The sequence below is a fragment of the Tripterygium wilfordii genome, chromosome 21, assembly GCF_013401445.1.
Source record: "Tripterygium wilfordii isolate XIE 37 chromosome 21, ASM1340144v1, whole genome shotgun sequence".
NCBI lineage: Eukaryota > Viridiplantae > Streptophyta > Magnoliopsida > Celastrales > Celastraceae > Tripterygium > Tripterygium wilfordii.
Window position 1 is genome coordinate 13,477,955 of NC_052252.1, and position 27,731 is coordinate 13,505,685.

At 37.4% G+C, this 27,731-nt stretch overlaps 5 protein-coding genes across 7 annotated transcripts; 3 read left to right on the forward strand and 2 right to left on the reverse strand.

The window, feature by feature from the left end:
• Positions 1–247: 247 nt before the first annotated feature.
• LOC119988321 (external alternative NAD(P)H-ubiquinone oxidoreductase B2, mitochondrial-like) lies at positions 248–5,592 on the forward strand. Of its 2 annotated transcripts, XM_038833311.1 has the most exons (10): positions 250–405; positions 1,350–1,626; positions 2,073–2,276; positions 2,527–2,777; positions 3,019–3,238; positions 3,395–3,499; positions 4,187–4,459; positions 4,543–4,664; positions 4,898–5,017; positions 5,119–5,592. In XM_038833311.1, the coding sequence occupies exons 1-10, from the start codon at positions 317–319 to the stop codon at positions 5,204–5,206; spliced, it is 1,749 nt and encodes a 582-aa protein (XP_038689239.1). In that variant the 5' UTR covers positions 250–316; the 3' UTR covers positions 5,207–5,592. The 2 variants fall into 2 exon arrangements, 1 of the variants encoding a protein (XP_038689239.1); XR_005465585.1 differs by lacking the exon at positions 5,119–5,592 and having other exon boundaries at positions 248–405; positions 4,543–4,768.
• A 566-nt stretch (positions 5,593–6,158) lies between these two features.
• LOC119987952 lies at positions 6,159–9,851 on the reverse strand. The gene is made up of 4 exons (XM_038832863.1): positions 8,894–9,851; positions 8,450–8,770; positions 6,364–6,647; positions 6,159–6,293 (listed from the first exon to the last, which is right to left on the reverse strand). The coding sequence occupies exons 1-4, from the start codon at positions 9,849–9,851 to the stop codon at positions 6,159–6,161; spliced, it is 1,698 nt and encodes a 565-aa protein (XP_038688791.1).
• Positions 9,852–10,003: 152 nt separating this feature from the next.
• Positions 10,004–11,292, reverse strand: LOC119987953 (protein FAR1-RELATED SEQUENCE 5-like). Its single transcript, XM_038832864.1, has 3 exons — positions 11,197–11,292; positions 11,019–11,090; positions 10,004–10,924 (listed from the first exon to the last, which is right to left on the reverse strand). The coding sequence occupies exons 1-3, from the start codon at positions 11,290–11,292 to the stop codon at positions 10,004–10,006; spliced, it is 1,089 nt and encodes a 362-aa protein (XP_038688792.1).
• A 4,655-nt stretch (positions 11,293–15,947) lies between these two features.
• LOC119989716 (protein AUXIN SIGNALING F-BOX 3-like) lies at positions 15,948–20,960 on the forward strand. Of its 2 annotated transcripts, XM_038835390.1 has the most exons (4): positions 15,948–16,763; positions 18,291–18,783; positions 19,578–20,351; positions 20,839–20,960. In XM_038835390.1, the coding sequence occupies exons 1-3, from the start codon at positions 16,261–16,263 to the stop codon at positions 20,331–20,333; spliced, it is 1,752 nt and encodes a 583-aa protein (XP_038691318.1). In that variant the 5' UTR covers positions 15,948–16,260; the 3' UTR covers positions 20,334–20,351; positions 20,839–20,960. The 2 variants fall into 2 exon arrangements, with proteins under 2 accessions (XP_038691318.1, XP_038691317.1); XM_038835389.1 differs by lacking the exon at positions 20,839–20,960 and having other exon boundaries at positions 15,950–16,763; positions 19,578–20,614.
• A 4,257-nt stretch (positions 20,961–25,217) lies between these two features.
• Positions 25,218–27,286, forward strand: LOC119989930. The gene has a single exon (XM_038835703.1). It carries the CDS (start codon positions 25,350–25,352, stop codon positions 27,090–27,092), a length of 1,743 nt encoding a protein of 580 aa, XP_038691631.1. The 5' UTR covers positions 25,218–25,349; the 3' UTR covers positions 27,093–27,286.
• The last annotated feature ends 445 nt before the right edge of the window (positions 27,287–27,731 follow it).

The window sequence follows — 27,731 nt, forward strand, 5'->3', positions numbered from 1 at the left end:
ACCACAATGCACGTCACGCCATTTTCTTGTGCGCAAAGTCAAGCAACAAAGCTGGAACCATCGTGACAGTGACACTCTCCACGTTCTTCGCTCCTCCCACCTATTCGCGTTTTTTTTGTTCTCTTCAACGATTCCCTAGCTTTTGCATACTATTCCTCTCCTTTTTTATTGTATAATAATAATAAGGAGCAAAATGCCAGACAAGAAAAAAGAAAAAGAAAAATTAAACACGCCACTCAAAACTATTTAAGGACAATCATTTGTCGTTCAACAAATTCTCCTGATTCCCAGGCTTCAGAATTTTGTACAAGAGAAAATGAGAAATTTAAGCTTCTTCGAGAGAGCTTCAAGAGCTTTCCGTGACCATCCTTCCCTCTGTAAGGTGATTGTGGTCGCCACCCTCAGGTATGCTGTATCTTTCTTTCTTTCTTTTCCATTCCTTTAGTATTTGTGTTTATTTTGTTTTCGATGGACCAATAATCAACTATTCAGATTCCTCATATACTGTTTGATTTGACTTTATTCATGGCTAATTTTTTGAGCTGAAGTTTTCTGTTGCGAAGAACTTGAATTCTTTGTTTGGCTAATTGTAATTATTAGTTCCAACTTCTAACAGCTATCAGAACTGATTAGCCAAATTCTGTGATCTCAGATTTCTGAATTGGAGATTCATTTCCTATACGTACATATATATGAATTTTGTGCATTTCAATTTGAAGGATTTTGAACTCACATACTTCGTCTGAAGCAGAAAATGTGGTCTAAAATGTAGATGTGTTTTGAAACTTGTCCATTAGGCTGGAGATCAAAGTGATCTCCTGGTCTATTTCATGGACACTAATTGTGTCTTCTGCTACATTAAGACATTTGTGATCTAATCGCCAACATACATATTCTGAACTAGAACTATGTAGTTTTGAAGGATAGAAGGCAGATCTTAGTTCATAAATGTTGAGGAGGCTGCATGATTCTGTTTTAGAGGTAAATTACATGGGGCAAAGAGTAGTTCATCGAACATTCGAAATATGTAGTATAGGCATATGTTGCAAGGCAATATGAACTGTAATTGGGATGAGCATGATTGGAACTTAATGCCATAAATTGGTCCAGAGCTTGCTATGTTGTGAATATCAGTAGAGAAATTATTCAAAACTCAAATGTCTTTTTAAGTTAATCCAACATTCCCTGTCATTCCTGATTCCGCTATAATAATAGGCTAATCTGTTTGCCACTAACATAGAGCCTGTAGCTAGTCTCATCAACAATCCATTGAATTATTAGAATTTTTTTCCCTCGTTCCTTGTTCTAATCCTTATTTGTATCTTGCTGTGCCTGTTATGTGGTGACAGCGGCGGAGGCCTTGTTGCTTATGCTGATGCAAAGACATCAGCTGCTGCACCAAGTGTTGTTCAATCTGAAGGTGAAATCAAGAAAAAGAAGGTGGTTGTACTTGGAACTGGTTGGGCTGCAACAAGTTTCTTGAAGAACCTTAAAAATTCCTCCTATGATGTTCACGTGATATCACCTCGTAATTACTTTGCATTCACTCCCTTGTTACCTAATGTTACAACTGGTACAGTGGAGGCTCGTAGCATTGTTGAACCCGTCCGTAACATTGTCAGGAAGGTAAGAGGGACAAAGACAATTATCTATATATTGGAAAAATCTTTTGGAAAGAAACTTATCTATCTCTATCCCTATCTGCATAAGGTGTTATTCTGAATTGTAGCCCTCTCATACTTAGTTTCTGAATGATCCCTATTGTCTGAGAGGATACTGAAGGATGCTATTTAATTTTCTTATGAGCAAAGGTTATAAGAAAATTAGGTCAGTCCCTCTAGTAACACTTGAAGATGCAGTATATTAGGATTTGCTAAGGAATTAGGGCATTTTTAAGCTCAAGCACAAAACTTTCCTGGTTACCAAGGGCAGTGATACTGAAATAATATGGTGCAGATTTATGTATTTTGTTACCAAAGAAAACATGTGGATTCACGTTTCATATCTTGGTACAGTTACAATTTTCTTATCTTTGCTGTCTGAATTTGGTAATTGTGAAACTGGCCCTGCAGAAAAATGTTGACGTATCTTACTGGGAAGCCGAGTGTTTCAAAATTGATGCACAAAACAAAAGGGTCTATTGCCGATATAATCAAAGCGATTTGGATGGGAAAGAAGAATTTCCAGTAGACTATGACTACCTCGTGATAGCTACGGGAGCCCGTGCTAACACTTTCAATATACCTGGTGTAGAGGAAAATTGCCATTTCTTGAAGGTAACTTCTTGGCCAATCTTTTTTGGTTTATGCTGGCTATATTGTGATCATTCTTGTCCCATTTTTGGAGAATGCTTTTATTCAATACACCCAAGTGCTGATCCTAGGTGACTATGTAACTAAGTTTTCTTTTGCATAAATGTAGATTCCCGTCTCCTGATGCTAATAGTTTGCAAACCATGTCTACTCATGAGTCATGTCGATCGCAAATTATTTTTTCTAATATTATTATTGAGCACTTATCCTGCAGGAAGTTGAAGATGCTCAGAAGATCCGCAGGGGTGTTATTGATTCTTTTGAGAGAGCAAGCCTACCAACTTTGAGCGATGACGAGAGAAAGAAGATTCTTCATTTTGTGGTGGTTGGAGGTGGCCCTACTGGTGTGGAGTTTGCTGCCGAGCTTCATGATTTTGTCACTGAAGATTTAGTTAAACTATATCCAATGGTCAAAGAGTCGGTAAAGATAACACTTCTGGAGGCAGCAGATCATATTTTGAACATGTAAGATTTTGAGACTCTAAATCCTTTGCCATTTTCATGTGGTATGCTTGCTTTTTGTGATGTATTCTTAAGCTCTGTCTTCACTTTGTTTCTAAACTAATATAGGAAGAGGTACTGGAATTCATAGTGAATCAGTGATCATCAGAACTTTGACTAATATTGAAATTGCATTTTCATGTGGATATTTTTTCCATTGTTTCATTGAGGTCCTCTCATGGTCATAGAATTGCTCAAATTTCAGGTTTGACAAGAGAATCACAGATTTCGCAGAGGAAAAATTCAAAAGAGATGGCATTGATGTGAAGTTAGGAGCGATGGTTGTGAAAGTATCTGATAAAGATATATCTACAAAGGTGAAGGGAAATGGAGAAGTTTCTAATATACCATATGGAATGATAGTATGGTCAACTGGCATCGGAACTCGTCCTGTCATAATGGATTTCATGAAGCAAATTGGTCAGGTATATGTTATTTTTGGCCTATAAGCTAATCCATTGACGGTGTCTGTTTTTCTCCATATCATGCAATAGTTTCTTCTGGCAACTTTCCTTCATATCTAGTGCATTTATTAATATGTATAGCATTCATTGATTAAACCTCTGTTCCCATGAGCACAGGGCAATAGGCGTGTTTTAGCAACTGACGAATGGCTGCGGGTTTTGGGTCGTGATAACATCTACGCTCTTGGTGATTGTGCAACGATTAACCAGCGCAAAGTCATGGTACCAACACTTCTTCCTTTTCAATTTAAATTTTCATGCATAATATTTTCTGCTTATTAAATGTTACACTTCTTTAAGCTATTACTATCCAAGCTATTACCAGTCATGCTTCTTAATCGCTCAATACTAAAAACGGAACCATGGTCTTACTTTTTTTTTTTTTAGTAAGAATTAAAATCTCTGCCATATTAAGCTTATTTCTGTGTTTTCATCTTTCTGCATCCCATATTTTCCGTATGGTCGATACATGTTTCCATCATAAGGTCTTTCCTCTGGGATCTCCTAATGAAAATACCCATTTTACGTTATAAATCATCAAATATAATGCACTAGAGGTTAATTTCAGTGACAATACCCGCTCCAGAGTTTTAATGGCATCTCTTCTATGGAGAAAGGGAACATGATATGATTGTCAATGCAATTGAAGAAGCTTCATTAATGCAAATTTTCGGTTGAGCTCATTTCTTATCATCATCAAATAAAGAATAAGAATAATTCTAATCATTACCTTGTGTAATTTGTTATGGTGTCGATTTTGGGTTATCAAAATAGTCTTCACCTGCTGCATTTTATGTTAAAGGTACTCACTCCTCTTCAAGAATATCTGCACAGCACATATGTTTTTTTTAACTATTGATAACTCTCGAATCCTCTGATATTGAGGTATTTTTTTAAAACATGATCCAGGAAGACATCGCAGCCATATTTAGTAAGGCAGATAAGGACAATTCAGGAACTCTCACAGTAAAGGAGTTTCAAGAAGTCATTGATGACATCTGTGAAAGATATCCTCAAGTGGCACTTTATTTGGAGAACAAAAAGATGCGGAATATTGTTGATCTATTAAAGAAGGCCAAAGCGGATGTTGCAAAAGAATCCATTGAATTGAACATTGAAGAGTTTAAAAAAGCTCTTTCTGAGGTGGATTCTCAGATGAAGAATCTTCCGCCTACTGCTCAGGTTTTATACTAACCAAATAATGGCAATAGCCCTCTGGAATGTGTCCCCCAACATATTTGCATCTCTTTGTGTTTCTATTTCAGGTTGCAGCTCAGCAAGGTTCTTACCTTGCTGATTGTTTTAATCGTATGGAAGTGTGTGATGAAAACCCTGAAGGTCCTCTCAGGTTCAGGGAGTCAGGTCGGCACCGGTTTAAACCGTTTAGGTAACAATTGAACTTTTGCCACTTTGTATATGCACGGTGGGTACTGGGTGGGGTGGATTATGACATATGCCTTAGTTAATGGTGCTTGGGGCTATAATATGAAGGCATTAAGTGAGCTCAGTACAGTACATATGTATATAGTCAAAAAGTTCTTAAATGTAAGACTGGAAAGAGGGAATTCTGTTGCTAGCAAGAGATTTTCAGCTGACACGCTGTGTGATTAATCCTTACAGGTACCGGCATTTGGGACAATTTGCTCCGTTGGGAGGAGAACAAACGGCTGCACAACTTCCTTATGATTGGGTTATAATTGGTCACAGCTCACAGTGGCTCTGGTACTCAGCATATGCAAGGTAATTTGTTTTCTTCTTGTTATTTCTTGCAAAGGCGATATAGTTTCAGTAGTCGAAATCATGCATATTGTGGTGACTCATTTAATTATCTGAAAATCCAGCAAGCTAGTCAGCTGGCGCACAAGGACACTGGTGGTTTCAGACTGGATCAGGCGTTTCATATTCGGGAGGGATTCAAGTCGCATATGAAGCCAGATTAAACGTCCTAGAGTTTCCGATTGGAAAACAAACATTACCAATCCATATTTGTTCAACCATCTACTCCATTTTGGTCAATTTTTTAAAGTTGATTCTTTTTGGTAGAGTTCCTGGAGGGAATAATTATTGTGGTCATTCAACTCTTCAGTTTCTTGAGCATCACCACAAATTTTGGGATTAATGTCTTATTTTGGTATTCGGAGAGAAAAATTGTCCCGGCTATTAACAGCGTGTCGAGTCTTTGTTTGTATGCTCAAGTGTTTTGGTTGCTTAAATTAAATGATCCATTTCTTGGATGCACTCCCTATCCTTATTCCTGGTGGTTTTGCATTTGCAACTCTAGTTCAAGAAATGATGCATTGCTTGCGCGGCCGTCATATTTATTTTGAGTTTCTTCCATCGACAGATATACAGAGTGATTTGAGTATTTGATATGAAGGGCAAGAATTATGGATACAGGTTTTCGCTCCATTTAAGCAAGTTAGGAACCGAATTTGAGACAAATAGTTTTCTAATAAGTTGAAGGTTGGAATCAATTAATAATAAAATCAAATATTATTCACTCCTACAATTTGCTGGACTTTTGGGATACAGTTGGTCTCTTGGTAGGGTTGTTCAAAAAAATCTTGTCAAATCATATCGATTGAACGGACAGCTAAATTTATGTAAAAAAAATCGACCGAAACTTACTGTGGATGCCTTAGCTCTTGGCCATTAAGAGAAAAATTCCAACTCCAAATCCTACAGACAAAATGCATATTGTGTGGACTGGGTTTAGACAAAAACTGCTCGAATTAAAAGTTACAAATTTAAAATTAGAATAAAGATATAATCTAGTTTATAAAAAAATAAGAAGATATAATGAATTTATGTGATGTGAAGTGTGAACTACTAAAATTATCAATCTCATATAGTTCTTTAAAGTCAAGGAATAACAAAAGCACTATCTAGTATAGCAAGTCCATGGAGCTGATTGCAGGTCAAGAATCACTCGAGGCTGGTTGACCTCAAAAAGGACAAAATGTTGGGCAACGAACAATTTTCCACGCAAAAACTTCGGATGAGCACTATTTACATCCTGCACTTTATTAAGTACACTCCATTAACATTGTAAAAGATGTGATCTTTCAACACCCCATTAACCGTACCATTCTCAACCCCAAATTCTTCTCTCCTTCTTCTTCACCTACCAGAAGATGGAGACCCACTCCCAACCTTTGATTGAGATGCGCCCACAACACTGTGGACAGAGGCCCACGACAACACCCTCGACAGAGACCTACGATAGAACCTTCAATGGAGTGACGTGTTAGCACCTTCGACGGAGAAGAGATTGATGACGAGGAACATGTCAATTTCACCGTAACTCCAAAGATGAGGTGAAAATTGATGCTGACATTGACATTGTGAGAAGGACATTTTGCTACTGCAACTGTACCTCAGAAGCTAGAAATTAAAATACAACTTCAGTCTTTAGGCAAGGCAAGCAATTCTTCTTTCTTAGAGCCAAAACCAAATGTCAATGTGAGGGGCAGAAAGAGATTATCAGTCAAGTCGTGGACAAAATCAACGAAGCGTGATCCTTCAGCCTTTGAGCATGCACTTGAATCTCATGTGTTCGATGATGTTGCGCAAAGTCAGAATTCTCAATTTTCAACTTAGAGTTTGAAGCAAAAGACAAGATGAAAAGTTCATAGGACTATAAAAGCAAACACAAAAATCATGAATTCCTACAGCCCTATATATCTAATGTCATTGATGTTCTTGGGGATAGCCACTGTGGATTCAGGATTGTGACATCTTTCTATGGTTGGAAATTGGTGTGAAAAGATCTTGCAAATGAGTTGCACAGATATGGACAACAATATGACAAGCTAGTATCTCATTTTCTCAAGCACAGTGGAGGTACTACCAACTATTAAATGTTATGTGGATATAGCAGACACTAAGAATTGGATAATTATTCCTTATATGTGAAATGACATCTCAACATGTTATAATTTTGTTGTTATGCTCATTTCATAAGAGTAATGCTTCACATTTTTTCGACTCGGGGAGCCATTGGAGTACGAGCAAGGCATAATGGTATTTTGAGTATATCAATGGCTATCACTTTGTTAGAATGGAGATAGTCCCATAGCTCGTCTCTAAAATGTGGTAAGATCATCATCATATAAATGCAAGAGGATGGCTAGAAATGTTTGCTTCTAGGATTAGAAAATTCAAGACACATTCTTCCTCAAAGCCAAACAACATAGCCACTTAGGGCTCGGCATTGGGCCCGGCCGATCCGAAAATATGAGGCTCAAGCCCGGATTTACCATTCAGGCTTCGGATAGGGCTTGGGATGAAAATGGAAGCCCAAATCCAGCCCGAGCCCAAATGAGTCGGGACAATGGGCCGGGCTTAATTATTATTATTTTTTTTATATATACACATACATACATATATATACAGACTGCATTAGACACATATATATACACATACATGCAGATATCCCTTTAAGAGCAAACCCCTTTGCTTTCTCAACTAAATCCTCCCGGGTGATAATTAATTCACTCAAAATTTCATTCAATTATGTATAAATATGTCCCCATTCCCGAATACGAACTCCTTTCCTTACATATAAATTTCTCCCCTATAGCCATTGTGGAGTTGTTAGATTGATTCAACATGTTTTTGTGGATTTTGGAGTCTTAGTTCCCATATGAACATGTCCTATTTTTGTCTTCGTTGCTTGTATCTTCTGTTTTATTAAGCCTGGGGTGCAGATTGTGTAACATAAAAAAAGGTTGTACTTGATATAGTCATGTTTTTAAAGGAGGTTTATTTTGGATGAGGACTATTCACACCCCATACTTAACTAAGTTCACCCCATTCTATTTAAACCCCAACCTAAAACGTAACATTTTTTAGTACACCCCAATTTCAGTATTTTTCAAATTTTACAGTCTGCACCCCGACGATGAACAGTAAAACCAGAACATAAAATCTCATAAAACAGAGCATACCACATGAAATCAAATAGGAACTATGCATATGTATATATATAATCAACAGAAGTTCAGAGTTGCTATACAACAGGCATATTCAACATGTTCTACAAAATGCATATCAAAATCTGGCAGCTCATGGAAGCTTCAAATCTGACCCTAAACTGCATCTGATACATAACATTCAAATTTGACAATCAATCTATTAACTCCACTGTGGCTATGTTACGTGGCTTTGAACCTGAAAGTGCCTTGAATTTTTCAATCCTAGAAGCATACATGTCTGGCCATCCTCTTGCACTGGGATGATGATTATCTGACCATATCTTTGACACAGGAGGGATTGGACTATCTGGCCCTAACTCCATTCTAATGAAGTGAGAGTCATTGACATACCCGAAAACCATGATATTTTGGTTGTAATCCAGTGGCATTGGATCCCTTAGTGGGAAAAATGTCAGGCATTGTTCTGTTGAAATGATGGCAACTACAACATTGTAACATGTTGATACCACATTTCCCATGTATGGCATGATCATCCAATTGTGAGCATCTGCCATGGCTGAAGAACATTATACACTAGACAACAACTCTGATGTGCTTGAGAAAGAACATAGTAGCTTGTCATATTGAGCTGCATTCATTTGCAATTCTCTTGCAAGATCTTTTCACACTATTTTCCAACCGTCCTCTGCCCAACCATAGAATGATGCAACAACCCTGAAACCACAATGGCCATCTCCAGGGACATCAACAATATTAACAATGTATGGCTGCAGGAAGTCTGGAAACAGAGTCACCCAATTCTGTGTGTTTGCCTTTCTAGTTCTATGCACTTTCAACTTGGCAGTTTTTTTGAAACTCTGAGTTGATGTCTGGCTTGGCTGAACATCATCAAAGACATGGTTCTCAAGTGCATGTTCAAAACCAGAAGGATCACGCTTTGTTGATTTGTCCTCAACCTGACTTGTTCTAATCCCTTTTTGCCCCTTCTTCCTCCCCCTCAAGTTCACCTTTGTCTTTGGCTCTAATATGCTAGTGCTGGATGCCTTGCCTATTGCCTGAAGCTGTCTTTTGATTTCTAGTTTTTGAGGTACAGTAGCTAAATCAAAAGTCTTCCACACAATATCTATCTCAGTATCAATTCTAATTTCATCAGTAGCTTCTTGACTGAATGGTTGGATGCACAATTTCCTCCAATAACTATGAACATCACTCAGTGGTATGCTTTTACCTTCAGTCCTGTAATTGGTCAGCATATGAGCACATGGCAGACCATAGCACTTGGCAGTGGTGTGAAGACATTTATCTGCAGTTGCACCTTCACTGCCAATGGAAGCTAATTCAGTCTCAATCTTCACCAATGCAGTAGTAGATACCATATTGATCAATTCCTTATAAAAAGACACCCTAAAACGAATTGGCACCCTAGTTAGACTGTCTTCAAAGGAAGCCTTAATGTCAATAACTTGTCCTTGCAGCAACAAGTTAATTTTGTTGAAAGACTGCACAAATCCACCAACAGAGTTGGAGAGGTACTTTTTCAGTTTAGAATGGCTGCTCTCAACTCTATTAGTAGTTGTGTTCCCTAGATGCAGATACTGATCAACCCAAGTAGCCACAAAGTACGTCTTGTATAACATAATTCAAAGCTTTTGGATGGTCTTTAAACTTGCATTGCATATTCTTCACTGCCTCCTCATATTCTGCAACTGTACTAGCATGCACCACAGTTGACCAATAGCTCATAAAATCATCAAACTCTGTCTTTAGTGAAATAGCCCCACACAGTTGCTCAAGACATTCCTAGATATGTGAACTCTACAGAGCAGATTCTTTGAACCAGGAAAACAATCTTCAGAGCATTCATCAATGCAATTTCCCTATCACAAATGAAAACACCTGCCAACACTGTGTCAAACAAGTCCTTGAAGCAATTAAGACCCCAAACATAGTTGTCTTCTTTCTCAGCACTCATATAACAAAATGCTATAGAGAAAGTCTTCTTTGTAGATGTCACTCCAACAATCTGCATTAGAGGAAGTCTATACTTGTTGGTTTTGTAAGTGCAGTCCATCATGAACACCAAAGGAAAAGCTCTGGCAAGCTGGACTGAAGTAGAGTTACAGAAGAACAAATCTGAAACCACCTCACTTGTTGTGTCTGAACGATGTCTTGTAACATAACCATTCTCAGTTAATAAATTGAACAATTGCTGCATATGTGTCCTGTCAACTGTCTCAGTGATCCTCAAAGCAGTCTTTGCGTTGTATAATGTCTTCATAGTTGATGCATTTGTTGGATCTTTGAGCTTGATGTGATTTAGTATTTCCCTTGTCTTCACCCCTGACTTGCTTAGCCTCTCCACTGTCTCCTTTTCTTCTATACTTAGTCTCCCAACATATGAATGGCGTTCAAAAGATTTCACCAAAGCATGATTGTGCTTCCCATTCACAACAACCAAGCTCCATAATCCAGTTGCAGCATCTGATACATAAGCTTTTAGAGAAAATGGACATCCACATTTCTTTGTGGATGATCTCCTCTTCAAAGGCTTGCATTTTGCCCTGTATCCACCACTCCGCTCACATCCAAATAAAATCGTAGGGTTTCTATTCAGATCATTCACATCTGATCGCTTAACAACCATAACAATCCCATGCCTACGGCCACATTTCCTTGCATACTCAACAACAGCCTCTTTACTATGGAATTCCTACACAACCCACACAAACAACAACAAAATTAACAAGGTTCCCTACACAATCCATAAAAACGACAATAAAATTAACAAGCCATCAACACAATACGATATCATTTCGAAAATACTCTGTAGTGTCCACTTCAATCATCAACGGGGTATGAGACTCAACAATATTTCCCTGTAAACCACATTGACAAATGCAGTGTCGCCTCAACAGTGAGAAAAGGTTTCTCAACTAAACACCATCAAAAGCCTTATCTTTGTTAGGTTAGGGTTAAACAAACCCGTTGATCGTCAATGTTCTCATCTTCGTCGTATGAGGGTTCTTCATCATCAACTGCTGGGTTGTAGTCCATGTCGTCCCCGACCGATGTCCCCATTACTCCGGTGAAGCCTTCGTCGAACTCTTCGTCCTCCACAGGAGTGATGGGTCTGGTTTGGTAAGGAGATGGAGAGGGAGCGAAGAAGGAGAAAGACGGGATGGAGGGAAATGATACATGGTAGGGTCACAGGGGATGTTATTAGATTGAGTGTTTTTTGTGATTTTGGGGTGTAGTTAGTCATCTCTGGGGGTGCAAATAGTCCTGATCTTATTTAGTTTGTGGTATACTCAATAAAAATTGGGGTGCAAATAGTATATCAAAACTTTGCTTGGAATTAGTGCCAAAATCTTCTGTCGGGCGTAGCCACATTTTATCTTCCATTTTAATACTGCCACGAGTAATGCACCCAAACTAGACCCTATGATAATCTCTTTAAATAAAACAAGATATATATGTATATAATATATATACACGATGAGGGCATTGAATAAAGGAAGCCTTAGAACATGGGGTTGTTGAGTCTTGGGGGACAAAATGGTAGAGGTCTATGCTAAGTTCCAACATAAAGGATAAGTATTCCTTTCATTATGAGATTATGTTGGTAGGGGCTGTTAATTTGAGTGAACTTCTTGGTTTAAGGGCCCACTTCTACCATATTCAGGCTTAGCTTTTGGTGGTCAAGATTGATGAAATATAACTACTATTTTTATATAATAATTTAAACTTAATTAGGTCTTTATTTATTGGAGTAAAAAATAACCAATTTTTTTTATTAAATCTTAGATTGAAAAGAATAAAAAAAAATACATGCAATCGTTAAAAAGTCATTAAGGTGAGAAATAAATTATAGCCAATAGAGTAAGATATAGAGATGTTAATATACTACATCGAATGATATGGGTATATAATACCCCTTTATAAGGGCAAGGTCCCCCACTTTACAACAATGTCTTTTCCTAGGTTTAAATGAGTTGGGCTTAGTCCACTTGTTTGGGTCTAAGGAGAAACAAAGTCGTGTGGATCCAATGTATTCACGAAAACTGAACAACTCAAAACGGACAATGTGAGTATATAATACCCCTTTATAAGGGCAATGCCCCCACTCTACAACAAAGTATTTTCCTAGATTTAAGTGAGTTGGGTTTAGCCTACTTGTTTGAGCCTAAAGAGAAACAAAGTTGTGCAAGCCTGATGTATCCACGGAAACCGAACAACCCAAAGCAGACAATATTGTTAGTATGAGTGAGTGTGGATTTAGAACAATAGATGGGGCTACTAAAATCTTAAACTTTTTGGCACTTATACTTTTACTTGGATGTCATTCTTATTTCTTAAGGTGGTGTTTGATAAAACAAAACTATTAAAGAAGTTGAGGTTGGTTGATTTTGGTCGACGACTCCAATGACGTTCACAACAAATCTCTTGCATAGATTTCTCCGTTTGTTATATACTTGCCAACCATACTCTTATTAAATACACTTTAAAATAATTTTCTTCAAATATTGTGGGCATCATATACAATGTCCTTACGATGTATATGTATATCGAATTCTCTTAATAAAATTCGCATTAAGGAAATGCTTTGATCTTTACCTAATTCTCTCCGAAGAGTTTGACAAGTTAGTTGTATCATGAATAGTTGATGTTGGAAACTAAGCTACTACAACGACATAGACCTTTCAACATCCGAACAGCTCAACCTACAATCGTTGAAAAGTCAAAGAGTATCATCTTGTAAATTAGATTGTTTAAGGTAATATTCAAATTCAATGGAAAAATTGAAGTTCCACATTAAATAAGAGAGGAAATAAATATCACTTAATAAGAAGAAACACATCAATGAACAATTGTGATGGCTTAGATATGGATCCAATTCACACACCCAAAGAGAAATAGGGACAATGAGAGAAGGGAAAATATGTTACATCCAATTTCCCACGACCTTGAGCACTTGCGGCAATAGTATTTTGATGGCCCATGGATGGTCTTTTTCACAAATTTGTTGGACCATGGATACCATTTTGGTTACAACAATATCATTTTATTGTCTCTCTTTTAATGGGCCAAGCTTGGGGGCATCAGACATGGTTGGCCTCCATGTTAGCTCTAAACATGGGCCCCACTTAAATTACACTCACAACTACACCAAAAATCAATACTGGGTTTCACTTTTATTACATCAAAAACCAAACCAACAAATTTACACTATTATTGAGATACGTGTTTTGTTGAAGTGGCTGAGCCAACAAAATGTATTGGTACAATATTATAAATTTACTGACTTTATTTTTAGTGTAATAGAGATAAGATTCAGTATTGATTTTGGTGTAAATGAGAGTGTGTTTTGTTGTGGGATGTGGGACCCACTTGGAGAGCGAAAGTAAACCATTTGCAGGGTCAATCACTGTCCATGGCTGCATATTTGGCCCATCAAAATGGACCCAGCAAAATAACACCATTGCACCTTTTTTTTTTTCGATGACCATTAGTTGGGACAACAAAATGCCTCCATTGGCCACTAAAAGGACATTGCTGTAGTTGCTCAACACTCACAATGATGAGTTTTGTTAGCCTATGGATGATGAAAAGACTAAATTTATTGGGGCATGAATCACATTTGGAGAGCAATTGCAATGGGAACAATTTGCTGGGCCAGCAAAAATCAAGACTGGATCTCATCTCTATTACATAAAAAGTCAAGCCAAACACGTATCTCAATACAACCACATCAACAAAACACATCTCTCAATATAGCCACATCAGCAAAATACAAATTCCTATACATTTTTCCTTTCCACCCAACATGGAGGCCAACAAATTCTCATTCCCTCCATATTGTCCACAATAAAACTACACCAAAACACAATTTTCCAATACAACCACACCAGCAAAACACATCTCCCAATACAACCACATCAGCAAAACACAAAACCCCATACATATTTGTTGGCCCAGACAAAATAACACTATTGCAAGTGCTCTAAACAATAATAGCATTTTGTTCTCTCTTTTTTAATGGGCCAAGCAAGGGGTATGATATTTTGATTGCCCACTTGTAGGCTTCATTTGGAGCCCATCTCAACTACCACACTCACAAATACAATAAAAATTAATATTAGACCCCATCTCTATTACAAGAAAAAATCAAGCTAGTAAATTTAAACTATTATACCAATACATTTTTTTGACCTAGTCATATTAGCAAAATATATCCTTAATACATTTTGTTGACCCCAATATATGTACACCATTGTGATTACTCACCAATAAATGTTATTTCATTTTCATTCCTAATCATTTCAACAAAACACGTATGTGAGTACAATTTATTGTCCTCAATAAAAACTCACCATTGCAGTGCTATTTACAGCCTCTTACATATGTTGGGCTCTATTATGAGCCAAGTTATATAAACCCTCTCATTCTAGCCACATATTGTTTTGTAATCTTTTTCTTTTTTTTTTCCTTTGCACCAATCATAAGAAGGAAGAGGATAAGGGGAGATCAGTCGAAATTAAATTACAAATAACACAAATGTAGTGATGACATGAGAATTGATCACAAAAAATAAAAAAAGAAAACTGGAGCTGTCACGAGAACCAACAGTCGCATTCTAGCAATTAAAATCCAGGAAGTCCAGGTTTGTAGTTTGTACTGCTGTTCCATGAAAACCCCTTTAACCTTGAGGCAGGGCACACTTGTCATTTCACAGTTGACGTTGTTTAAGGGCTGGTAAGATAAAGAACAATTGCAATGATCCCATTTTGTTGGGCTAATAAAAATTAATATTGGGTCTCACCTGTATTATATAAAAAGTCAAGCCAAACACGTTTCTCAATACAGTCACATCAACAAAACACATCTTCCAATATAACCACATCAACAAAATATAAATTCTTATACCTTTTTCCTTCTCACCCAACATGGAGGCCAACAAATTCCATTCTCTCCATGTTATCCACAATAAAACTACACCAAAACACAATCTTTCAATATAATCACATCAGCAAAACACATATCCCAATACAGCCACATCAACAAAACACAAAACCCAATACAATCACATCAACAAAACATAAAATCCCATATATATTTGTTGGTTCAGATAAAATAATACCATTACAAGTGATCAACGTCTGATAAGGTTGGTTTCTTGGATTCTCCATTCTTTTGTCATTCGACGCGATATAATTTAAAAATCTTCACATTTTTAGTTGACGGTTCACCGGCTTTTCTGTACAGTTCTCACCTCACTCAGGAAGTATTAATTGCTGATGTGCCAGATGTGAGTAGGACCGTAGGAGTGGGGTGGCGAGCACCTACTGTTATAAAGCTGTAATAGTAGGGACATAACATTTTTTATGTTATTTTTAAAAAATTATAGATGTGTAGTTTAAGCTTGAATGAGTCCAATAATATAATTTTTGTTTCAAATAAAAATCATATCCGATATGAAAAGTACATAATAATTTTAGATTATAAAATATAAATTTAAAATGTTCTAACAACCTATTTAATTTTTATTTCAAACAAAAAATATCCTTAATTCGTTAAGCGGAGAACTACATATTTATAATTTTAAAAAAAATAAAAAAAAATCCGTGCTCTTTCAGCAGAGCCCCGGCAACCGTGGGAGTGAGTGCACCGGGTCAAAGGTGGGGTGGTGGTGGTGGGCAATTGAATTTGAGGCTACCATCTATTTATACTCCTCGTCTTCGTCACTGACTCGGTACTGTCATTGTCATCTTCAGCCTTTTAGCCGAGATGGAGTGATAAAAAGGAAGAGTTACAGCAATAAAATATCAATTATTTTATTTGTTTTTTTAATTCGATATATGGGGCTGGGGATGGTAGGTTGTCGTCTGTTTGCTTCTTTAAGCACAGGTTTTCGTTTTGGAGATTCGTTCATGGCCATTAATCGTCTTATTCAATAAACGAATCTTCAATTTCCCCGGATCTTCAGCTCCTAATTATTTCCTGATCTCCGATTCGTGCTTCTGTTGAGCACGGAGTTGCCCTGCTGCTATGGATACAAAGAGGAAGAAGGAATCTCCAGACTCGCCCGAGTCGACTCCTTCGGCTATGTTCCCCGATGAGGTACTGGAGCGAGTGCTTTCTCTAGTGGAATCTCACAAAGACCGTAGCTCGCTCTCTCTCGTTTGCAAGGACTGGTATCACGCAGAGCGATGGTCTCGTACCCGTGTTTTTATCGCCAACTGCTATTCGGTCTCGCCGGAGATCGTTGCTCGCCGGTTCCCCAAAATCAAGAGCGTGACTCTCAAGGGGAAGCCGCGATTCTCGGACTTCAATCTGGTGCCGGAAAATTGGGGAGCTGATGTCCACTCTTGGCTTGTCGTTTTCGCGTCCAAGTATCCCTTTTTGGAGGAGCTCAGACTCAAGAGAATGACAATTAGTGACGAGAGTTTGGAGTTTTTGGCGTTGAACTTCCCCAATTTTAAGGGGCTCTCGCTTTTGAGCTGCGATGGGTTTAGCACCGACGGGCTTGCAGCCATTGCCAAACATTGCAAGTACGAATTTCTCTTGTCGTTTATGCGTTTAACGTTTGTTTCAAACTAATTATTAGTTTTAAGATTATTATTTGTTGCTTGTTTTCATACATCCTTCAGATTGGGTTGGATGGTGAAGGATCGGGGTGGTGGTTTTCATTAACTTTTTTGAGCTGATTCTTTCCTTTTCTGCGTTTGGATTAAGCAGGTTTCTCTAATTGGAGATAACCTGTAAATAAGTCCAAATTGGTTAATTGGTTTCTGGTGCTAATTTCTGAAACAAAAATTGAAACATGGAATTCTCTCAATTCCCTTGCTGTTTTACTTCTCTTGTTTTTTTTTAATCAATGTGACGTTTGACCAGTTGATAAGCTTTAATTGGACGGCATAAGTTTTACCTCATGCTTTGCTAGAAGCTATATTTTTTAAAGTAAAAATAGAGGCTGTAAAGTAGAAAATTTGTTTGTTTTCTCCAGAGTGAAGTTGAGTGTGTAAATCTTGATAGGAATGAATTGGGAAAGAAATTAATGTGATAAATTCTCACTGATTTCTAACATGTTTTCATTTTCCTTTTATAAGCAAACTAACATGATTTCTAACATGGCTTCATGCAGTCTGTTATGAATTACTTACTCTCAAACTACTAGGGTGTTTAGAAAAGGAAAACAAAAGGATTAGATGTCTTCTGCATTCCAATATTAGGGTCGATCAGATTGATTGCAACTGTGCCAGCTAGTTAAGAATGTTACTGATGGATGGCTTCATAGATCGATGTGTATAATCGAGTGCTCAAGGCGGTGAACCAAACTTCAGATATTGTCCTCTGTGGAGTCCATTTCTTTTCCAGTTGCCATGATGAACTATGGTGTATATATAATTATTAGCGGTGTGAGTTAATCATAATTTGGTTTGTTTTCTATCATAATTCATAAAATGAAACTGCTATTGCGATGACAATGGTATTTAATTATTTGTTTTGGCTATTTAGTCTGCGGTTTCAAATAAGCAGCTATTTGCTGCTTATGACTTATGGGACATTGACTTTTTTTTTTGTGATTGTGATTTTGCAATTGCAGTTGTTTATAAGTTACCCGGTAAGAAAAAGTGCAAGTGACTTCTAGGATTTCTAGTTCCGTGCTCTAGGGCTTTGACTTCTAATAAGGAAAACTTGGAAATCGCGAACCTGCTGCTCGCTCGTGGCTTGTGCTAATGCTTACAGTCACATTCCCAAGTGAATTCAAAATTATTGACGCATTTTCTCCTTTTATGGCCAAATATTATGAAATCAGTTTTGTTTTCCTGCTGTTCATTCACTTTCTGTATCTTAGTTTTATTTTAGAGACTTGGTGTCAATAGGTCCATTCCTATCTCTTTCAATTCATTCCATTCAATAACAAAATTTTATAGTAACATTTCCTTTCTCTATTTGCTTGCTAAACTGTTGGTTACAAGGGGGTTTGTGGAATTACATCAATGTTGCTGATTGTTGCATTTTGAGTCTTTATTTCGTTTGTATTGGTTGTTGATTCCATTGCTGTCTGTTTACAGGAATTTGACTGAGCTCGACATCCAGGAGAATGGTATTGATGACAGAAGTGGAGGGTGGCTGAGCTGTTTTCCAGAAAACTTCACCTCATTGGAAGTGCTGAACTTTGCAAACTTGAATAGTGATGTAACTTTCGATGCACTTGAGAGACTTGTTGCCCGGTGCAAATCATTGAAGGTTTTGAAGGTTAACCAAAATATTTCATTGGAACAATTAAAAAAGCTGCTTGTGTGTGCTCCCCAATTAATGGAGCTTGGCACTGGCTCATTCTTACAAGAGCTAACACCCACTCAGTGTTCCAATATTGAAATTGCCTTTAGAAATTGCAAAAATCTGCATAGCCTCTCTGGTTTATGGGAAGCAACGGCCTTGTATCTCCCAGTAGTATTCCCTGTCTCTGTAAATCTGACTTTCCTGAATTTAAGCTATGCTGCTTTACAAGGTGATGACCTTGCTGAACTTCTTGCTCACTGTCAACATCTTCGGCGACTCTGGGTAAGAAACAACTGTGTCTCTATTAATTTAATTTTATATAAGTTGATTCCTTAACTTTCTAGTTAATTTTTTAAGGTAGAACGGAAGAGAAATTGTGATCTATTCTCCCTGGACTTGCAATGTGCCAGAAGTTATTTCAGTCATGGAGATGTTTATTTTTTAAACTGAATAATATGGAAGTAATTCAGCTTCAACAGTCAAAGAATACTCATAACCTATGAATTTTACTTAGGAGATTCAGCTAATATGGTTACTGTTTTGCTGTATTGTATTTGAACTGAACTTGTCATGCTGCTGTTAATGCTCAACTATTTGCGTCATAACCAATGTATTCAACTTGTTACGAAGTAGTGAAACCTAGACTCATAAACCTGGATGAATTGTGGAGGTAAGAACTCATGATGTTGTATTCACCTTGTGAATAATTATGCTAGGAACAATAATCTCTTTTGTGGCAGAGACAAGTTAAGAAAATTGTAACAACTTAAATTATTTGATGCTGCAAGTTTACAGCCTTTTATGGCTTTTACCGGTGGCAGTCTCTGATACTCCTAGTACTTGCCTTGGCCACTTTGTTGGCCCTCTAAATTAACATGGATTTTAGTATTGCCAAGGAAATCTAAACCAAGGCAGCAGGAGTGGGTGGCTGGCCTATCTAATACACAAATTGTTGGTAACCGTGTTTAACTTTTAAGGAAGATTTAAAGTGAACTCTGATGTGTATACCATCGAGATTATTCCGAAGGACATATTCTTGTTTGCATTGCAACTTATTAGTCATATTCTTGATTCAGGTCCTGGATACAGTAGGAGACTTGGGGCTAGAGGCTGTTGGATCCAGCTGTCCTTTGCTAGAAGAACTCCGAGTTTTTCCAGATGATCCATTTGATGATGAAGTTAACCATGGGGTAACTGAAGCTGGGTTTATAGCTGTGTCTAATGGCTGCCGAAAACTCCACTATGTCCTCTACTTTTGCCGCAAGATGACCAATGCTGCGGTGACAACAGTTGTGAAGAATTGCCCTGATTTCACCCACTTCCGTCTCTGCATAATGACTCCAGGCCAACCAGATTATAAAAAAAATGAACCTATGGACGAGGCTTTTGGTGCGGTAGTGAGGACTTGTAAGAAGCTCCAGAGGCTTTCAATTTCAGGTCTTCTAACGGACTTGACATTTGAGTATATTGGGATGTATGCGAAGAACCTGGAAACTCTTTCAGTGGCTTTTGCTGGCAGCAGTGATTGGGGGATGGAATGTGTCCTGAGAGGTTGCCCAAAGTTGAGGAAACTGGAGATAAGGGACTGCCCTTTTGGAAATGCAGCACTACTCTCAGGTTTGGAGAAGTATGAATCGATGAGGTCACTTTGGATGTCTGCCTGCAATGTGACAATGAACGGTTGTAGGCTCCTGGCAAGGGAGATGCCCAGGCTGAATGTGGAGGTAATGAAGGAGGATGAGAGTGACGAAATGCAAGCTGATAAAGTTTATGTTTATCGATCTGTTGCTGGGCCAAGAAGGGATGCTCCTCCTTCTGTACGTACTCTATGAAGTTTATCAAAAGCTTGGGTAATCCTCTCCCCCTCTCGTACTTAATGCATATACAGACTCTCATGCAGAAAGCATACACACGAAGCACTGGATTTATGAAAATGTTAGTGGCAAGTATCATTTTAAGTGAAGCTTAACCCTTTAACTGGATTATTTGGTGTTTAATCTCTGGTGTAGTTCACGTGCCCTAAAATAATACTGAAGTTGGTGAGGTTTTTCACCATACCATTTGCCACCTTGATGATACTGCCTGGTTAATATTGAAATTTTTTTTGGGTTTAGGGTTACATTGCACAATTTTCTTACCTTCTAATTGTTGCCGTGGTCATGCTAACGATAATTTTGATTGTTTGATTTTCACTTGCATCCTACTGCTTAGGCTATGGAGGCTTTGCATTGGGCATATTAGATGCCTTTAGGTGTCAACATATGCTGTCAGTATGGTCTAGAGATGTTCTAGCTTTGGCTATCTATGGGTTCCTGTTGAAAAATTTAATTTGTTTAGCAAGGATGGGAAAGGACAGTTAGCCAAATGCAGGCATGCAGCCCTTCAGTTTACAAAAGAAATCAGTAATGGAAAGTGAGGTAGACAAACGGCTAAATCATTGTTTATATCCTTGATGTTTCCCAAATTTCTCGATTGTATCCTCCAAGTTTAAAATTTGTTGTTATACCTTTGATATTTCCAAAATTTTCCAATTCTGTCCCAATTTCAATTTTCCGGCAGGTTAGGCGCTGGAATTTGTCTAGCTGGTTACCGGATTGACAACATGGCATGCATTTGTCATTTACGGTAAGAAAAAATATCCAAGTCATTAAAAAGGCCAACACATAAAAATCCCTAATTTACAAAAAATAAAAAAAAAAATTGCAAACTCCTTTTCTTCTTCTTCGGCGGTGCATGTCTCCCTCTGCAGATCCTTAAAATCTACTTCCAAAAAAAACGTCAAATGACACTTCAATACAAATTCATATAACACTTCAACACACACTACCAGACATAGCGAATTTAGTGAAAGAAATTCCGTCGCTAAATTCTTTTTTGACGAAATTTGTGATGGAAAATATTCCGTCACAAAAACCCTCGTTGTAAAAATTTGTGACGGAATGGGCGAGGGAAACTTTTACAACGAAATTTGTAACGGAATATTCTGTCACAAATTAAATTAAAAAGTAATTTTAGTGACGGAATATTCCGTGGCTAAATTCGCCACGGAATATTCTGTGGTGAATTTGCCACAGTATATTTCGTTGCTACATTAGTATATTATTTTTATGAATTTTCTTTTTTGGGACGACAATATTATTCTTTTCTATCGCTAAATTAATTTAATATTTATTTATATTTGGAATTTTTTGTTATTTTATTTTAAATATAATTATTAATAATATAATTTGATAGTATACTGTAATTAAAATGCATCACAAACATTTGTAATAAAAATATTTATATAAAACTTATGTTTAAGTTAAATTGTCAAAAATATTACAACAAACTGCAATCACATAATCTAAACCCCATCAGGATCGTGCTCCTCATCATCACAATCATCGTCGGCGTCATCACCTGGCGGTTGCATCCCAAACCGAGCAAAGATTTGCTGCATCATTTGGTCTTGTCGCTTAGCCCTCTCGTCTGCCGCCCACAGAATTCGGGACGTCTCCGCAAACATCTAGGCCACATCCGCCTGCATCCAGGCAGCCTTCTCCAGCCTCCGATCCACCTCCTCCTACCTCCGATCCGCCCTCGACTTGAGGGAGTACTAGTTCACTCACTCGAATGGTCACCCGACATCTACAAAACCACTTAGTAAGTGCTAGACGGGTTTAGCTTAGTACAATCAACAATGCCCAAATCAAAACCAAAACCCATATAAAACCTTGAAACCTCAAAATTAAAATCCCAAAACAAAAACCCTAATCAAATTGAAACCTAAACCCAAAACGAAACCCCAAATTGTAGCTTTCTCGGCGATAAATATTCGTCGGGATGATGAATATCTTTTTGCAAGAAGCCTAAAGCCTCGCACAATGCTAAATAGAGTTTTGCGACAGTAACAATAATTTCTTAGACATAAACCCTAAGTGGAGACCAGGTAAGGTTGAAGTATGAACTGTGTTGTTTTTATTTTTTTCCAACATACCATGTCAGATTTTACACATAATTGTCATTTTTAACAAAATCACATCAATGTCCTGAAGTAGACTCTACATAATACTTTTTTAACAGTAAAGTGTTCAAAGGGCTAACATGCACCATTGCTTGAAGTTGAGGGGATTGTTTTGCCCAAAAAAAAATATTGGCTCAATTGGCCGCTCTTTGAAAGTACATGGCTTGATTCGTTACTTATCCCTTCTTTTTATGGTGACAAGTTTATATATTGTACATACATAGTTGAAAGTTAAACAAAATCAAATCACATTTTTTGATATGCTCATCATTCACATTTGATGAGTTGAATAAGAATTTGCATTGCGGTTTTGATCATAATGAAGTCGCCTCCACAATCTAATGCGAACAAAAGTTATCATTACTTAGGGATTTATATACAAACACACAAAAATAGTGTACGTTTTTAGATGTTGATCATTGATTCATCCTGGTGTTAGTAACAGTGCTGTGCCTACAAGACTTACTAGTACAAGCAACGATTTGGTAACTTGTCTTGCAATAATATCCAAATATCAGTGTTGGGACAAGAGTGCAGATTCTATGCTTGAATTCTTGGAACACATCATTTTCTTGCAATACAAGTCGTAAAAATGAAGTTAATAGTAGCAAATCCATTGCTTTTATTGTGAAAAAATCAATAGTAATAATAATAATAATAATAATAATAATAATAAACGAACATTTAATTTCAAGTTCAGTAGTGATTCCCAAATCTACATTTCGTTATCAATCTATTTAACATGACATGCAATGCAAGGATTAATCCAAGAATATGCTCTTAATTGCGATGATTAAGGGGTTTTAATTAAGTATACACGTTCGTAGCATTGACTTTATTGCAATTGATTTAGATAGAAACCACACCAAATCATGCTCCACCGCAAGCCACTGCCACTTGTTACGATATTCAAGTCAAACCCCTAATACGAAATTATAGGAGTGTATTAGTATTTTAATTACTTGTGTCATTGTCATTGCTAGCATATATGGGAAATTTTGCAGATTTTCAAATCTAATTATTAAATCGTGTGTGTGTGTGTGTATATATATATATTGGAATGATACATAAGTTCATGTCTATGTCAAGCAATCTCTTTAAACTTTCTTTTTTTTATCCTCATAAATCATAATTGCTGCAATTTGGCTCTCGTGGAATTTTTATGTACCTTTCTCTTCAAAGCTAAGGTATATATTTTGTAACTGTGCCACTGTTTTTAATATCCCTTCTTTCCTACTCAAACAAAGGACCATTGCTTCCTTGCTTTTGAATTTAGATACACATTGCATGTATACCTAACAAGCAACAACAATTCACACACACACACACACACATATATATATATATATATATATATATAGGGACAATAAATTAATCACTTCAGGCCCAATAGTAAATCACTTTACATGATCTCAACCAACAACCTCTATAGTACTCATGATCATCCTATGATTTGTTTGACTACCAGAAGCCTCAAGCTAACTAAAAATGTTCACTATTACATGACAATATATAGCTAGGGCAAGAGCACCCCACAAAGATAAGAATATTGTTTAAGCATGCAAATGGTTTGCAGAATTTGTATATTAAGGTCTCTTTCAGTGGTATTTGAGGCCATGTGCAGATTTAATTATGTGATGTTCATGGAAGAAAACAACTATGTAACAACTCCTTGTACACCACTCACTCAAGGACTTAATTTTCTTTAAAATTAAATTAGAAATATATAATCATATGCTCATTGTGACAAGAATATTACACAAAGTAATGGTCCGTGACAAGCCGAATAATGGGCATTTATCTTTTGTAGTGTCATATTCTCCCTTTCCATATGAAAACTACCATAAAATATTCCTCCTATCGTTATATATCCTCTCTAGCCAGTTTAGTTTTTATGGGTAGTCAATGCTTTATGTTTGCTTTAGATTGTTTTGGCATGGACATCCTTTTGGCTTTTGGTTGAGCTTTTGGCACAAAAAAAAAGAATAGTAGAGAGAGCACCATCCTCTTAAATTGGTTTGGTGGTTCACCTCCACTCCATTACCTATTCAAAATGTGACTGCTAGCTCAAGCCTCAAGGCATCTAACAAAAAAGCCTTCACATGATGTGGTGGGGTCTCTATATACATCCAATTTGCATCTCTTCACCTAATTGAAAATTGAAATTACTCACCTCGTGAACTTGCTTTTGTAATGAAGCCAAAACTTCAATTCCCTCTAAAACAAATGATATTATATATGATCTAGCAATGGTGAATAAAAAGTAATTATGTCATAGAGCCTGATTATGTAAAAGTTCACTATTTGGCATCTCATTCTATTTAGGAAATCCTGGTTTAATCCCAAATTAGTCATCCTTATTCCTTAAGCCTGCAGATTTGGTGAGCACTATCTGTGTAGGTGTGATAATGTCTACGAGGAGTAAAAATTACCAAACAATGCATTGCTTCACCAATTAAATAAGGTTATTTAAATATTTCGTTTGGGAATTAATAGTATAACAACTATATGTAAACAGTATAACAGTGTTAGCCATCCAGACATTCTACTTTTTTACGTATCCTGCATCTCCCACAACAGACTGACCCTGCGGAATGACATGAATGCCCTTGTTTTTCACTCCATTGACTTGTCATTGTTTCACAACCTCCCAGAAGGTCAGCCCCGTAAATGCACCGTAACATCCGCACCTTCATAACAGAAGATAAGCACGGCTAGATGGATAGATAGTTTAGAATTTAGATACTCCATAAACAGTCAAAAAGCCAGAGTCTTTCTATATGGAGATATCACTGTTTAGATTCCTCTCTTCACAATTTCAAATGGGTTTTCTTGGAAACTAGTGATGGAACCAGAAATGGGACAAGAAGCAGCAGCGAAAGAAGACAGGAATCTGCCGGAATTTTCAAAATCCAGTGCTCTCCAACAAGCCATTGAGGTTATATCTTCTTTGATTTCTCTGTCTCATTCAATTAAAGCTTTTGCTGTGAAATGGCAACTGATTCGGAACAAACTAGAGGAGCTGAACTCTGGCCTAATTGCGGCGGAGAACTGCGACACCAGCCAAAACCCATCACTTTCTGCACTAATCCCCCTCATATATGTCACTGTTAATGAATGTCATGATCTTGCTCGTCGGTGTCTGGATCTTTCATACAGTGGGAAGCTCTTGATGCAGAGTGATTTGGATGTAATAGCTGGGAAAATCGATACCCATTTAAGAAATCTTTCTCGGATTTACACTACTGGGATTTTGAGTCAAGGGTTTGCCATTGTTGTGTCAAGACCTGGGGCTAGTGCTTGTAAAGAGGATATGAAGTTTTACGTGAGGGATTTGTTCACAAGAATGAAAATTGGGGACACGGAAATGAAGAAGCAAGCCTTGATAAATTTACATGAAGTGGTTGTTGATGATGAAAGATATGTAAAGATTGTTGCTTTTGAAGTTGATGATGTTGTCAATTTGTTGGTGAATTTTCTTGGTTCACCAGAAGTGGAAATCCAAGAAGGAGCTGCAAAAGTGGTGTCTATGATTTCTGGGTTTGATTCATACAAGGGTGTCCTAATTGGGGCTGGAATTATTGGGCATTTGATACGTGTTTTGGAGATTGGGAGTGAATTGGGTAAGGAGAGTTCTGCAAGGTCTCTGCAGAAATTGACAATAAATTCAGACAATGCATGGTCAGTTTCTGCTCATGGGGGTGTTACAGTTCTGTTGAAAATATGTTCAAATGGTGATTCTAGAGCTGAACTTATAGTACCTGCTTGTGGGGTGTTGAGGAATCTTTCAGGCGTTGAAGAGATAAAGAGATTTATGATTGAAGGAAGTGCTATTTCAACTTTTATCAAGCTTGCAAGGTCGAAGGATGAATCTGTGCAGGTAAATTCAATTGATTTTCTTCAAAATATTGCATATGGAGATGAGTCAGTTAAGCAATTGATCATCAAAGAAGGTGGAATCCGGGCATTGGTTCGCATTTTGGATCCTAGATCAGCTTTCTCTTCCAAAACAAGAGAGAGAGCATTAAGGGCAATTGAGAGTTTATTCTTCTCTTCAATGAGTAGCATAAACAGTTTAATGAATTATGGGTTTGTGGACCATCTATTGTTCTTTCTCCGCATTGGGGACGTTTCTATTCAAGAATTGGCTTTGAAGGTATCATTTAAGCTCTCCGGAATATCAGAGGAGACAAAAAGGGCAATGGGGGATTCTGGTTTCATGCCTGAATTTGTGAGATTGATGAATTCAAAATCATTTGAAGTACGCGAAATGGCAGCCGAGGCACTCTTCAGTATGGTTTCAGTGTCCAAGAATCGACGGAGATTCGTGCAGGACGATCGTGGTGTTGGGTTTCTGCTGCAATTGCTTGACCAAAAGGAGGCAAATTCAGGTAACAGCAAGTTCTTGCTTAATATATTGATGTCATTGACAAGTTGCAATAGCGGGAGAAAAAAGATTGCCAGTTCTGGGTACTTGAAGAACATTGAAAAACTTGCAGAAGCTGAAGTCTCTGATGCTAAAAGACTTGTAAGGAAACTATCCACAAACAGATTCCGCAGCATGTTGAGTGGATTCTGGCATTCTTGAATGTTATTTCCCCCCTTTTTTGGCATATTTTTTTTTTAATCATCTCTGTATATTTTGCATAAGATTTTGAAGCTTTATTGTGTTAAAAATGTCCACTCTGCATAAACAGCTTTAGAGCAGCTTTTTTCTTAATTTGTAACCACAAGTAGATATCCAATAAAAGCTGCCATTGGCATGTTATGAATTCGTCTGAAGATTTTCTGGCGCTGTTGATTGCATTTGCAGCTATTCTCATTAAAAAATAACACAAGAATTTCATTAGCAGTTATTTTATTGATGACTTGTTATAGGGTTTTTGTACATATATGTGAAGGAGCACATGGCGCTGGGCATGAGTACCTGATGGGGCATGTGAGTAGTAGGCTTCAAGGCTTTGTCCTTGTACTATGATGGTGGACAGACAGAAGAAAGTGAATGATGAAGTCTCTCTCTGTATTTGGTTGTCCTGTAGTCTTTCATACTTTCAATTAGTTCATATGTTAAGCTGCATCATCAATAAGATTGCAAGTCTTTCACAAGTCAGGTGCTTGAAGTTGGATTTGGGTGCTAGAGATGCAAAATTGTGCTTGTCCAACCAGGCACACAGAGAAGATGCTGATTCTCATGAATTAATAGTGTAAACCTAACAAAGCCATTGTA

Bases quoted from the DNA above. Each gene is read 5' to 3' on its own strand.
- LOC119989930 (XM_038835703.1), top strand. From the start codon at position 25,350: ATGGAACCAGAAATGGGACAAGAAGCAGCAGCGAAAGAAGACAGGAAT.
- LOC119987953 (XM_038832864.1), bottom strand. From the start codon at position 11,292: ATGGGGACATCGGTCGGGGACGACATGGACTACAACCCAGCAGTTGAT. The intron at 11,091-11,196 runs GTTTGTTTAACC...TGTGGTTTACAG, and splicing joins AGAACATTGACGATCAACGG to GGAAATATTGTTGAGTCTCA. The intron at 10,925-11,018 runs GTATTGTGTTGA...TGGGTTGTGTAG, and splicing joins AGTATTTTCGAAATGATATC to GAATTCCATAGTAAAGAGGC.
- LOC119987952 (XM_038832863.1), bottom strand. From the start codon at position 9,851: ATGTTATACAAGACGTACTTTGTGGCTACTTGGGTTGATCAGTATCTG. The intron at 8,771-8,893 runs GTTGGAAAATAG...AATGTTCTTCAG, and splicing joins CTATGGTTGGGCAGAGGACG to CCATGGCAGATGCTCACAAT. The intron at 6,648-8,449 runs GTTCAAAGCCAC...TCTGAGGTACAG, and splicing joins AAAATTCAAGGCACTTTCAG to TTGCAGTAGCAAAATGTCCT.
- LOC119989716 (XM_038835390.1), top strand. From the start codon at position 16,261: ATGGATACAAAGAGGAAGAAGGAATCTCCAGACTCGCCCGAGTCGACT. The intron at 16,764-18,290 runs GTACGAATTTCT...GTCTGTTTACAG, and splicing joins GCCATTGCCAAACATTGCAA to GAATTTGACTGAGCTCGACA. The intron at 18,784-19,577 runs GTAAGAAACAAC...TTCTTGATTCAG, and splicing joins AACATCTTCGGCGACTCTGG to GTCCTGGATACAGTAGGAGA.
- LOC119988321 (XM_038833311.1), top strand. From the start codon at position 317: ATGAGAAATTTAAGCTTCTTCGAGAGAGCTTCAAGAGCTTTCCGTGAC. The intron at 2,778-3,018 runs GTAAGATTTTGA...CTCAAATTTCAG, and splicing joins GCAGATCATATTTTGAACAT to GTTTGACAAGAGAATCACAG. The intron at 3,239-3,394 runs GTATATGTTATT...CCATGAGCACAG, and splicing joins TCATGAAGCAAATTGGTCAG to GGCAATAGGCGTGTTTTAGC.